The following is a 13,011-nucleotide window of genomic DNA, read 5'->3' on the forward strand; positions in this document are numbered from 1 at the left end:
TTTGGAAAAAGGCTGCAATGAAACAAAGAGTGAAAAATTTAAAGGGGTCTGAATACTTTCCGTACCCACTGTATATCCGTCCATCTACAGTTTAGGTATTTATCTTCAGCAGCTTACAATAAAGTGAGCAACTCTTTGTCATGGACACTTTGGTAGGGAAAGCATTAGCTGTTACATGGATATTAACCAGGGACAATATGTATGTGCATATCCATGTCTCTGTGAACACAAGGCCAAGCCTACAGTGCCCAGTGATTACCTGTCATAGGTTGGTACTCTGCTGGGATCATCTACGTATCCTGACAGTAGCACGTGGATACACTCCACCAAGTGGAGAGGTTTTTTCAGCCGCTGCCAACAGGGATCCTACAGGCAATGAGACGGATTGGTGGATTAAGTAAGAGACCATTTAATCCTCATTCCACAAACACTGCAAAGGCTATTTATAATGATATGCTTCAGCTTAAGCAAAAGTGATACTTTATCTGAAGCACGTACCCGAGTTTTGAAGAGTTGGTCATAGACCTCCAGAAGACGCGGCAACTGTACTCCAATCTCCTGCATGGTGCAGGTGACGAAGCCCACGTCCCAGTTAAGTCGACACACCTCCTGCTCTAAAAACTTTACTAGGAACTCTACATCACAGGACATATTGGCACTTGTTAGCATTGCATACTCAGCAATTTGTTCTTTACTTGTGGAAAAATGTTGTGCGTCTGACATAATTGACCCTGCATGCGTGAAAGTACCAAGGCTGTATAAGAAACCTTTGTCTCCAAAGATAAGACAAGTTTGATCAGGCTGCTTATAATGAGATAATAATTAAGCAATCACCTAGAGCACCAGCATGACCCTGCAGGCCTGCACCACTGAGACATGCTTACATAAATGATGCAAAGGGGAAGTCTAATTATGTTAATGTTAACAAAATAGTAAACAGCTAGCTGGAAAAATCTAACGAGAGAAAAACATAAGAACATAATCACTAGAATGAATGCTTACCCAGAGGGAAATATCTTGGTGTTCCGGCATAAATCTTTCCTAGTGATACCAGTTTCAAACTGAGAGATCTCATCCTGTCTGCTGGACTCATAGCCACGGTGTCTCCAAGTTCTAGACAAGATAAAGCAATCATAACTAACACTAACATCATATATGGCATGGGAGGGGCTTTGTTGAAAAGGTTTGGCAGGGGTACATTTTTGCGAGTTGTTGACATTTCACTTGCCTTTCTCCATGATCTCCTGCCACAGTGAGTGCACCAGGATTGCGTCAGAGTGCCCAGCACAGTGAATGATGGCCAGCTTGCACTCAGACAACTTGAAATGGTCAGCAAACTCCCCATAGAGCTACACCAGACAACATTAATTTAGCGTTTATAAAAATGTTTCATTCACTTTGAAAACTGCTTACATATAATCCCCAAATCCGTATTGTTCTGTTGCTGAGTTTACCTTGGTGATATCCATAAGCTCAGAGTCCAACTGAGAAATGACATTTTTCACAGAGGGATGATGTGAGTACTGTCTGATCAGGGTATCCTGGATCTGTACTTGAATACGCACGAGCTGGGAAGGGGAACCAAACACAGAAACTGAGTATAACAGATCCCTCTTAGATTACTTTCAAGGTAATCACCAACGTATACAGACGTACCTCCATCTTTTCTTCTAGCTCGTGAAGGAACTCTCCATCAGATGCCTGAGCTGAAATACAGGAGGAACTCTTAGCCGACAGGATGGCTCGGGCGATGTACTCCAAACGCTGCTTCAATGAGATCTCAGTGCTGCATAAAAAGAGAGTCAACAAAGTCATGTGACACAGGTGGATGCAAAGACTTCAGTCTTCAATTTAAAAACGTCCATGGAAGAGTCAAGTCAAGAGACAAGTCTCTACCAGGTATACAAAATGTATATGTGGTAACCAGGGTTTGCTGGAGAGTCAGTGTTGGAGGTTGTTTGTAAATTTATTTTCTGGAGCTATGTTACGGTCCTGACACACCAAGGACATTGTTGGCCGTCGGTCCACTGTCGCTACGCCTCGGCCATCGTCTGCCTTTATTCGGCCGCGACTGTGCGAGGAATCCATCTGGCTATTCACCTTAAGCAAATTAGTACACATAGAAGGCTCTTCTACTTTTACATCTTCATCTGATCAATCCAACACACATAAGGCCAAAAATGACTGGAATGAATATTCCTTGTAAAAAACAGTGATTCAAACAGTGATTTTTAAACTTGCACTGGCCAAACTTACAAGATACATAACAACTTGTGTAGGCACGGCTCAACAGTAACAGTTGCCCTTGGCAACCATACTGAGTCAATTGGGAACCATTTCGTGGCCTTTGGTTGCCCCCTTTGGCAACCAAAACCGGAAAATGTTATTTCAAAAGAAGTCTATTTATTTTATTTGGTTGTCTTGGTAAAGTTTTAACACTACGTCTGTGTGCAACCCAACATTTCAGCTGTTGTGCGATTGCTTTTCACATACATACGTTTACCGTGAAAACATACAGGCAACGCAATTTTCTGTTCACATTAATGCCGCATGTTAAAATCCGGTGCTAATAGGGCACCGGTGCCCGTTATCTACTGGATGGCATAGCAACAGGGATTTTGGTGTCTCATTAAGGTGGCACTTAAATGGCTGTGCTGCTCTCTGATGATCCCAAACAGACAACAGAAATATCAATGCATGTCATGCTAGTAATCACTAACATGTTACATTTGGCAGCAGGTAATATAAGCCTACATTTAGCTACAGTAGTAGATGGATTCTAAATGGTTAAAATGCTGACATCTAAACGGTGTTAAAGAGTGACTGTATTTTACCGTAGAGGATTCCAACAGTTGGACATACAACCGTCTGCCGCTAAAGGTATGACCGTCGGCTGTAGTCTTTGCAATGTGTTAAAGTTTTTTTGGCAATGCCACAGTCAGCCGTGGTCCTACTGTTTCTTGCACGACTGCTTGGTCTATGAGAATTAAACTTATTATCCACTAAATGTGTGTCAAACCTGTGCATGTCTGCGAGACGGGCCAGTACATGAGCTGCCTTGCCAAAGTTACGGTTCTTCTCGTAGTAGCGCCACAACAGGTCCATATTGTGCACCTTACTCTGATCCTGCTTTATCATATGCATCAGATGTTCTTCCAGGTACGGAGAATTCACCTGAACAACATTGGAAAAATAAAAGGACAACTATCAGACGGATGGCACGTAATTAAACATACCTTTAAAGTGGCTCAATTAATCAGAAAACAACAATTTGTGGGTGTATGGGGTAATCAAATCTGGAAGATTAGTACTCAAAAGATATACTACCTCTAGCAGCTTGTCAGTCAGGTCGGCCTGAATCAGCCAGTTGTACAGAGCGATGTGAAACAGCTCGTCCTGAGACCTCTGGGCCAGCCCGAGTATCTGTTCAAACTACAAGGGAACAACATATTTTCATCAATTATGCAGCTCATGTACACTGCTGTGGCAAGAAATAAGCATTCATCGTCACATTCTTACTCACATGAGCTGTAGCCTCTTCATTACTGAGCATGTTAGGGTCAGAGGTCATTACAGGAGGCCCAGGCTGCTTAGGGACGCTGGGGGACTGAGGGGCGGCTTTGCTCTGGTTCACCAGCTCCTGCATGGTGTCTGTGATGCACTTATAACACGAAAGTCTGGAGCAGACAGAGGTGGGGTGATAAACGTTTGTGACATTTGGCTAAAATGGCCATCAATTATGTATATGTGTGTGTTTGTTCTTTGTACTTTGTTTACCTTTCCTGGAAGGCCTGCTGTCCCACTCCGTCCTCCTCGGGTTCTCCGTTCTTGTAGAAGTGGGGCCCCAATCTCTGTGGATCCTTCTTGTCCGCTGCTGTGAGGCACAACTCAAGGACTCCCTCATAAAATCGCACTGTGACAATTTAATAGCAAAAAATAAATAACAGCATTATTTAATATATATTAGCTGCACAAATACACGTGTGTCTTGTTTGTCCCTACCTTGTCTGTACTGGGAGCAGACCAGTGGCAGATCTGTGTGTTGACTGATCTGCTGATAGAGCCGTAGAGACTCCCTCAGTGTTCGCTCTTTGTCTGCTTTATTTTGAATCTGCTTAGAGCTCTGCAGCAACTCATTAGCCTGAGTGGGAGACAAAGGAAAAAATTCAGTATTAAGACATATTAATCTATGTATAAATCATTAACTTTATCTTGAAGATGGCAAGAAATCTAAAGACATTAATAAACATAGCAGACATCTTAAGCTGTAATTAAGAAAGACATTTATCTATATCTAGAACCTTCTAAGGTTCTATGATCATTCAGCTCAGAATATTTTAATAAACCAACTGTTTGTACCTTGGAGCAAACACTGTCATCGCTGCTATACAGCAGGGGACAGATGTCCCGGAGGTGATTGCTGATTGCCTCCACAGAGGCATTATCTTTGATGTAGACATTAATGAGTGCTGTGATGAGCGCTCCAGACAGCTCCTTGCCCCGGATCACTACATCCTTAAAACTTGCTCCCTTCATCTGCTCTTGAAACTCCTAAAAACACAAAAAAGGTGCCAGAGTAACCAATGAGCGAAGCACTCACGTTGCACACTGGGTTTTTGGCTAAAAACAAGATTACATTAAGGCATGTGGATGAATACCGCAGTGATGACACATGAGCATATGCGGTTGTCTACAGGAGAAATGTTTGTGCACATGTGTACCTTTGGGAGCTCAGACATGATGAGGCTGAACTGATGATCACAGAGAAGCTTCAAAAGGGCCAGAGTCTGATAGGAGCGATGCACTAACTGCTGGATGCCCTGCAGCGATACTTTCTCATAGACCTGAGCCTTGGCTGGACACAAAGATGGAAACACAAACATTTCTTCGTCTTCTGCTGGTACATCAAAGTTCCACATTTACTCTATTTATGTTGGTTTATGGTATCATTGGTATTTGGGATAGTGATTCTCATAAGAATATTCGGAAACCTGCACTCATAACTCACTGTGATATTTCCTCTGGAGCTCCTGCTGGACCTGCTGAGAGTTGGCTCCTTCAGGACGCATAAATCCCAGCAGCCTTTGCTGCAGGTTGGCAGGGGAGCTGAAACTAACAGATAGCACAACAGGTTATGTTACTCAGGGGGATGGGAAACAAGAAAAAGTTACAGTAAGAGTTTTGGCAGATCTGAATCCTGTCTTAGCAGGTTCAACTTGCATGTAGAAAGAACTAACAGTGACAAAGTAGTAGTAAGTAATATATGAGAAATGTTTATTTTCACTTTGCCACATCAGTCATGTGGTGGTGATGGTGCAGTGGACAATGACTCATGCCTTTGGTGTGGGAGACCTGGGTTCAATTCACACTGCAATACATCAACCAATGTGTTAACCAATGCATCCCTGAGCAGAGGTTTGCCATATGACATACTATATCCATAAAAATTGTAAGTCACTTTGGATAAAGGAGTCAACTAAATGTAACGTAATGTAATAAAGAGTTTGAGAAGGCCTTCATCATTAAAATGTAGTTTGGATTTTTTTTTTCACTATCACTCCTAAGTCCTACGTCATGTGATGACACCTGAGCAAGGGTCAGGAAAAGTGTGTGCCACTATGTTTGAGCACTAACAGAACCTATTAAGGCATTAATACGCAAATTAATAAAATGTAAGACTGAGGAAACAGAGAAGGAGCTTTTACCTTGCAGCACCAAGAGCAGATGGACTGAACTGAGAGTTTTTATCAAGGAGCTCCCGCAGACCGCAGAGCTCCATAAGTACTGACTCCAGATCAATTGAACCAACGCTGCTTTCCAACTATGGAGACAACACATAACAGTTGGTGTTAAACCACTACTAGCATTACTCTAAAAACGTACAATCACTATTAAAGGATTGTAAAAAAAAAACTGGTTTAATCATGATACTTACGATATTGACTGTCTGATTTCCTTTGCTGATGGTTTTCTCAACAGCAAGACTGCCATCCCAAATATTCCTGAGTGAGGTCAGCAAGGAACAGCGGAGAAAGACAGTTTTTAGTAAATTTTGTTGTCACCCAGAAAACAGATTAAAAAGTGACAACTAATGACAGGATTTACTCACCCGAGAATGCGAGCAAAGTAGACACAGATGCCATTATGTTTCCCTGAGAAAATCACCTCTGGGCCAGCTGACATGGGTGTGATGGGGGCAGACCCAGAGTGCATTGGTGTGAAAGGCATGGCCAAAGCTGGGGGCACGATGCCTGAGGGGAGAGTAAGTGGGTTTACACATATATTTTATGACAATACTATTAAATGTATAGTTTGAAATATTTTAAAAATACATTTGGTTTTGTATCCCATTTACCCAAACAGTTAAATACTTGCAGATAAGGCTTTACACCATGTCAGGTCAGTATGTACCTATCATTTACCTGGTGCTGGAGAGCTCATCACAGGTCCAACAGTACTGGGAGATGTCATGGCTGCAGGGAATCTCATCTGTGCTTCTCCTCCATATCTGATCGTGGCAACGAAGAAACTCCTTTAAGTTTGTGTAGAGTGTGAGTAAGTGTAAATCTGTGTGTGTATAAACAATGTTTTCTGACCTGAAGAAGGCTCTGGTGGCCCACTGTGAAACCTCTCTGTCACAAGCAGCGCTGGAACAAGCCAGGATTAGTGCTGTGGCACAAGCCTGTTCCTCCTGTGCAGAACAGATCAACAACTTAAATATATACTGTGTGTGTGTGTGTGTGTGTGTGTGCGCGCGTGTGTGTAAAATATGGTCTGTACGACTGGTCTGCGGCTGCATGCCTTAATCCTGTGTTATGATTTTTGTGTCTCAAGCAAGTTGCCAGATTGCAGCGTGTAGCCTAAAACGATGCATGTTTGTCATACACGTTTAAAGCTGCAGGCGATGATATGGGAATTTTGAAATATTAGTGAAGATTTTAGCTTTTTACCCTGTGCAGCTTGAAGAAACGCTCAACCTCTTCACTTTCCCCTCCTGCGCAGCTCACCAGCAGGTGACGGAGCTGGTCTACTGGCCGCAGTTTTTGGAAGATATGACTGCCCTGCAAGACAGTAAGTAGTCTACACTTAGTATACAACCATGAGACATTGTTTTGTCAGACAACAACATGTGCGCATGTGTGCAACATGATGAGTCATACAAGCAGTAGTTAACCTTTGCAGAGAGAAGGACAAACTTCTGCGGAGGGATATTGTGTTGCTGTACAACCACTGGTGAATCAGTGATGGGGATCTGTTCCTTGTTCAGAGGAGTATATATCTTGGATGGTCTTTCCTCATTAATGGCACAAAGAGCCCAAGAGTGTCCATCTACATTAGACATCATCTGCAAAAGAACACAATAGAAAGAGAGACATATTGTAGAGCTTCTATTAAAAAGTGTAGCCTGGCTTTTTGGTGGTAAAACTATCTGCAACTAAAGGTCTGACCAAAAAGCACGTTTACACAATCTGCACTACAGAGCAACAACCAATAGTAGCAAAACACCTTAAATTGACACCTACAATTTTAATCCATTTATTGTACATTTGCTTATGTGCCAACCTGAGTCTCCATCAAGGGCTTCTTAAAGGGAAAGGAGTCATGGTTGAGGCACCACAGAATGTCACTGTCCTCTGTCTCAGAAGCAGCCATTAATAGAACACCTGCAAGATTAAAAAAGAAAAAACTAAATTGTATTACAGGCAGATTTGGGTAATTACCATTGGTGGGCCTGGACACCATTGACCTGAATGTTGACCTAAAGTAAAAAAACAACTTTAAGTTTGACTCCAAGTGGGTATTTCTGGTAAACTGATGAATAGCAGATAATAGGTCTACCTTTGCTGTGTAGTGCCTTATGGACCTTTGAAGGTTTCTGAAGGGTAGAGGATGCGGAAAAGCCTGGTGGCAGACGGACATGGACCAAAGCGAGCAGGCTAGGTCGAACTGCCATATGTCTCTGGTGTGGAAGGGTAAAAGGTGTGGTGGCGAAGTAGAGACGCACACCTACAGAAACAATATGTACAGGCACAAATAAGGTTTTAAACAATTAATTTTACACTACACGTATCCTACGGTTCGCTCATCTTCACTAGTCTTTACCTGCATGAGTGACGGCGAGCAGGTGACAATCTGAGGACTCTGATCTGTCAATCACAGAGATCTGCACCATAGGTTTGAAGACAGAACGATCAATTGTCCTGCAAAAGAACAAGTTTTAAAGCAAAATAAAATACATCCCTTTAAGGAGAATGAATGACAGATGTGAAATAAACACATTTGAAGTTCAACAAACTCAGAAATACCTGGCTATGTTTCCAGCAGCTGCAACAACGGAGTTCTGTGACATGGTTGCCACCCGACTCATACCTTGCCCATCAGCCCCCAAATCGTACACCTAAAACACAGACACATTGTTAATTAATTCAGCACATTGACAATGACCACAGGTTTGTTTCTCAGGTAATCAGAAACAGCATCACAGAAAATTGACATGACATTCACTAAAAGTCATACCTGCAGGACACCTTTCTCGGAGCGTGTGAATAGTGTGTTGCGGGAGTTGTCAATAGCAATCTGCACAATGGGGTCTGTGGAACACAAGGACAAAAAAAGGTTAAGTTTAATTTAATTAAAAACATTTTTCAAATATAATTTTTGTCCCTCTCCTTACCATCTTCCGAGAAGGAGAACTGGAGCACGGAGGGGACGAGGAAGGACAGAGAGCTTTTCGAGTGGTTGATTTTTCTGCATCGCTGGCTCAGCCATCCAGCCTCAGCCTGATAAGCTATTTCATAGAGGCAGCCGTCCTTTCCTGCCATGAAGATGCGTCCCAGGTCTGTTGAGGTGATGGACAGAATGTAGGTGTTGTCTGTGGGAATTGAGAAGAGGGGGTCTGGTAGCAGCTGCATCCCACCAGACATGCTGTCACTCAAACCTATTACAAAAGAAAGAGAGAGACACAAAGATTACCCAGATAAACCAATACAGGTACATGACTATGTTAATACCATTGTTACAAACACATAGCAGGAATGTGGGATGTGACACCCGAGTTCTCTGCATATCTCTACAAATGTCTACACACGTACCCTATCAATCAAACGCAGCACTAATCTTGTACATTTGCCTAGCTTCTAAATGTCTGTCACTTAACTACGTAAGGCAACATATTTAGCTGCAAGAGGCCATGTTATGCATGTTAATTGCAGCTTTAAAGCAGTTGGACATCTTATTGAACTGCAGCATGATACGATTGTGTTTCAGAATTCCCCAGAGAACTAAAGATAAGAGGAACTCTCAAAAGACAAGAGAAACTCTTAAAGCTAAAATTTCAATTAATGAGCGTAATGAGAATATTTCTCACTGGCATCAATATAATCACATGCCACAGGGAACAAGTCAAATGCAGTGTCACTGTGATAAGAAATGAAGGAATGACTCACCAGCTTGGCTCTTGGGGAAGCTCAGTCCGAGGATTACTACATCCACAGAAGTGGCCAATACTAAGAGGTAGTGAATGTGTGGCTGTAATATTCCTAAGAAGAAAAACACAACTCATAAACAGTACTCAAATTAAACATAAACATTTAAAAAAATATTGACTTTAAGTGTTTGCACATACCTTGTTTTGGTTTTACAAGGCCCACTGCCAGAATGGTTTCAATAAGGCCATCAAAATAGGCAACATCACCTCTGCAAAGAATATATCAGAAAATAAATAATTGTCTGCACTCAGGATTCATCATCTGTGGAAGTTCACAATAAAAGGGAATACTAATGATAAATTTAAGTGCACTGTGTGTGCACTTCAGTTGGTTTCATGTATGTTCATCATGACCATTGTCACTCAGTCCCCATGTAAGGTAAATGTACTCACCCATCTTCATAATTCCACATAAATATGTCATTGTCAATAGTAAGCCATGCTCGAGAGATCTCTGGAAAAACTCCCATCATGCAATTACATTGCATATCTGTAAAATTGTTAAGTTGAAACTCAAATTCAAATTAAAACCCTAACATTTATTCTATATAGCAGCACTCACACATGCACTGAATTTATGTATATGAGAACGCAAATGTCTGAATCAGTTGGATTGGATATGAAACGTTGTTTACCCTGCCAACTCCCTTGTACGAAATCCATGTAATTTCAGATTGAGCCCCAAGTGTGAGTATTCACACTTCAAGCATGTGGTCGTGTTAATGATGTTACATGCGGCTCGCACCCAAGGGCGATTTAGAGGAAGACTGCAACGAAAATATCTAACTGGACAGACAAAAATATGCTACTTCTGACGGTAAGGGCCAAGGCCAAAAATTGTGAGAGAAATTCAACGAACAGTAAGAGATTTTGCTGTTTATGACCAAATTACTTCCGGCTCCGTGAACGTTGTAATCCGTGTCATGTCCTGTCTGCTGCCCGCTCTCCCCAGCACATTCCCTAGTCTAAATCAAACAAAGTATTTCAATTAAGTGACAACTCATCTGAAATGGGCATTCTCCTGCACTGTGCAACAAGTTTGAAAGGAAAACTCTGAACTGTGTGGGGACCTGATTCTTTGGAAATTTCCCGGAGATAATTTGTGCAAACGGTTTATGAATGATGAAAACAAATGGGGTGAAAGCAAAAGCATTCAATTAGTTTTATCCTGAATGACCGAAAGGATACGGCTGAACTGCTCCACCAGCTCAGGTGGCAGAGGGATTCGGCGGACAGCACTAAGCTCCGGGAGATTTGGCACGCTAAGTAAACCTGGTCCCTGGAGGGGGTAGTCCATGTCTGACACTCCAGAGAGGGACGGCATATCTATCAACACAATCAAAAACAACAAAGTTAACGTCTGATTACGCACTATCAAATCATAATACATTTCTTTTGTGAACAAACATAATCCCTCATTGAGCAAACATTGTGTATTCCTTCAGGTAAAATGTGTTTCCCCTGCATAACCTGAGCTACAAAGCTACCTATTTCAAATGTGTGAGCCAATATATGGAAAATAAATTGATATATCTTGTAACTACTGCTTTCTTTAAGCCATATCAAACAGTTTCGTCCAAGAATGGTAAATGCCTCTTTTGATGCATTACAATTAAATCATAGTGCTCTGAGAACTTACTAGACTGTGAATATCTCTATCTTCTTCGTCATCATTTTCCGTTACTCAGGAAATGTCTTATGTTGTGCTTATATATGTGTAAAAGCACCAATAGTGACATTGTTGTCTGCAATTTCTTTTTTAATCAAGGTTGTGGTAAAAAAAAAAGGTTGCGGTTTTTGCTTTAATCCACATCGTCCCGCCTCCTACTTTATTCAACATTTACATTGGAATGGCAGCCCTAGTGTAAACAGAAACACCGGAGTTTGATAGCTACTGTTAGGTCTCTCTCTTCTGCTCTATTCCTCCACATTACGTACTGTGAGATGGGACGCTGAGCAGTTCCGACAGGTCAGGAAAGCAGCGGTCATCCTGCAGATGTCTGTCAATCAGTCGGGAGGAGTTTTCCAGCGCTTCAGCAAGGATATTGGGTCCAGCGATGGACGGCATGGCTGAGCTACCACTGTTAACGTTACCTACACAATCAACCGGTCAAACAGTTAAACAAGAGCATTAGGCAAAGTTAGGCTAGGCGTCATACGTAAATAATAGAGTGATATACTGCGAACATCATAACAAGTTAAATCTTCTGTTTAGTGTTATTGTTAGAAAGCTGATGGAAGAATAACGCCGGTGAGTTAGCTAGCCGACTAACGTTACTAGCATTGAAACCTTATTATTTAGCATTCAAGCTAAATGCTAGCTAGGTGTAAAATAAAGTGTTTTAAAGTGAACTTGTTGCTTTACCCGACTAAAAAGATACCGCGTGATACTGGGGTATTTGAATAAGAAGTCTTGTTCACCAGTAGAGTAGCAGAATTTAAACAAATGTGTACAACTAGCAGCCCGCCAACCTCATGCACAACGGCGGATGTGAACGATTTGTTTTCCTTCTTCGTCTCCCTTATTTTTCGAAGACTGGGCCAAGTGAAACGTTGTGCTGCCACCCACCGGTCAACGTAATTTTATCTGAAATATTCACCACACCATTTATTTAAAAGATACATTTAAAAATGTATTAAAAATACCATATTAAAAACATTTATATATATATATAAAAGAAAGTAGAATACAATTTACCCAATTGCCCTAAATGCAGTAAAGCTCTATCATACATTATTTTTTTACATTCTTAAAAATATAGCCAGTTGGTTTTTATAATTTTAGCAGCAAAAATACAAAAAATATAATTCCCCTAACAAGACATTTATGCAACATCTATAGTATGTTTTAATCTGTTGTATGTTTCTGTTAAATGGTCTGTATTAATGTAGCACTTTTCTACCTTACCGGACAAAGTGCTTTACATTGCTTGTCATTTACTACACACATACATTCATACAATTGGGGATGGTGTATTTGAAAAATGTATGTATTATACAATATATATACAATCAACCCCTAGTTATAAAGATTGTTCAAAAGGTTTAAAATTAATCTTAATCAACTTGATTTCATATGGGAACCATTCGTAAAAGACGTGGTGCTTGCAAGTTATACCGTATGTTCCGTTAATAGTACCGTATGATTTAGATCTATCATTCTCTACCAAAATGCAGAAAATCTTAAAGTGAAAAGAGAAATTGTGCACAGTACACCAACCACTAGTGTGGGGCAAAGTCCGAGAGTTACCTGCCACCTTGTGTTAGATGTTCACATCCTCACGGTCATAATCACAGTGGCAAGATGATATTTTGGTTTTATCTGTTATAGCAAACTTTGCCCTGTAAGTAGAGACTTAAGTAACCAGTCAAGAAGAACTGGTATTATTTCTTCAGAGCCAGAGATTTACCTGTTTGCCATCTAATTAGAACTGGAAAAAAAATTCTTAGGATTTGCTTTACTCCCCCTGATCTCTGTCACACAGGTGAGGAAATCACAGTACAGCCCAAAAGACATAAGCCTC

General features: G+C 41.2%; 1 protein-coding gene across 3 annotated transcripts in view; it reads right to left on the reverse strand.

The window, feature by feature from the left end:
- nup155 (nucleoporin 155) overlaps positions 1–12,002 on the reverse strand; it is a 25,109-nt gene extending 13,107 nt beyond the window's left edge. For 2 of the 3 annotated variants that reach the window (XR_004659904.1, XM_034896267.1), the window contains exons 1-33: positions 11,853–12,002; positions 11,426–11,581; positions 10,676–10,813; positions 9,881–9,977; positions 9,626–9,696; positions 9,447–9,539; positions 8,675–8,938; positions 8,518–8,591; positions 8,307–8,398; positions 8,104–8,201; positions 7,840–8,007; positions 7,564–7,664; positions 7,175–7,345; positions 6,951–7,061; positions 6,597–6,691; positions 6,423–6,508; positions 6,110–6,251; positions 5,936–6,002; positions 5,706–5,821; positions 5,009–5,112; positions 4,722–4,855; positions 4,360–4,551; positions 4,003–4,141; positions 3,778–3,913; positions 3,524–3,677; positions 3,328–3,432; positions 3,020–3,174; positions 1,657–1,786; positions 1,455–1,568; positions 1,229–1,349; positions 1,003–1,113; positions 499–635; positions 260–366 (exon numbers count right to left, since the gene is read on the reverse strand). Coding sequence is in view for 2 of the 3 variants with exons in the window: in XM_034896267.1 (XP_034752158.1) it covers positions 260–366; positions 499–635; positions 1,003–1,113; positions 1,229–1,349; positions 1,455–1,568; positions 1,657–1,786; positions 3,020–3,174; positions 3,328–3,432; positions 3,524–3,677; positions 3,778–3,913; positions 4,003–4,141; positions 4,360–4,551; positions 4,722–4,855; positions 5,009–5,112; positions 5,706–5,821; positions 5,936–6,002; positions 6,110–6,251; positions 6,423–6,508; positions 6,597–6,691; positions 6,951–7,061; positions 7,175–7,345; positions 7,564–7,664; positions 7,840–8,007; positions 8,104–8,201; positions 8,307–8,398; positions 8,518–8,591; positions 8,675–8,938; positions 9,447–9,539; positions 9,626–9,696; positions 9,881–9,977; positions 10,676–10,813; positions 11,426–11,555 (3,953 nt within the window). In the remaining variant the exon portion in view is untranslated. The remainder of the gene's footprint in view (positions 1–259; positions 367–498; positions 636–1,002; positions 1,114–1,228; positions 1,350–1,454; positions 1,569–1,656; positions 1,787–3,019; positions 3,175–3,327; positions 3,433–3,523; positions 3,678–3,777; positions 3,914–4,002; positions 4,142–4,359; positions 4,552–4,721; positions 4,856–5,008; positions 5,113–5,705; positions 5,822–5,935; positions 6,003–6,109; positions 6,252–6,422; positions 6,509–6,596; positions 6,692–6,950; positions 7,062–7,174; positions 7,346–7,563; positions 7,665–7,839; positions 8,008–8,103; positions 8,202–8,306; positions 8,399–8,517; positions 8,592–8,674; positions 8,939–9,446; positions 9,540–9,625; positions 9,697–9,880; positions 9,978–10,675; positions 10,814–11,425; positions 11,582–11,852) is intronic. The other variant, XM_034896268.1, reaches the window with a different exon arrangement.
- Between the last annotated feature and the right edge of the window lie 1,009 nt (positions 12,003–13,011).

This window comes from Etheostoma cragini, chromosome 16, assembly GCF_013103735.1.
Source record: "Etheostoma cragini isolate CJK2018 chromosome 16, CSU_Ecrag_1.0, whole genome shotgun sequence".
Taxonomy (NCBI): domain Eukaryota; kingdom Metazoa; phylum Chordata; class Actinopteri; order Perciformes; family Percidae; genus Etheostoma; species Etheostoma cragini.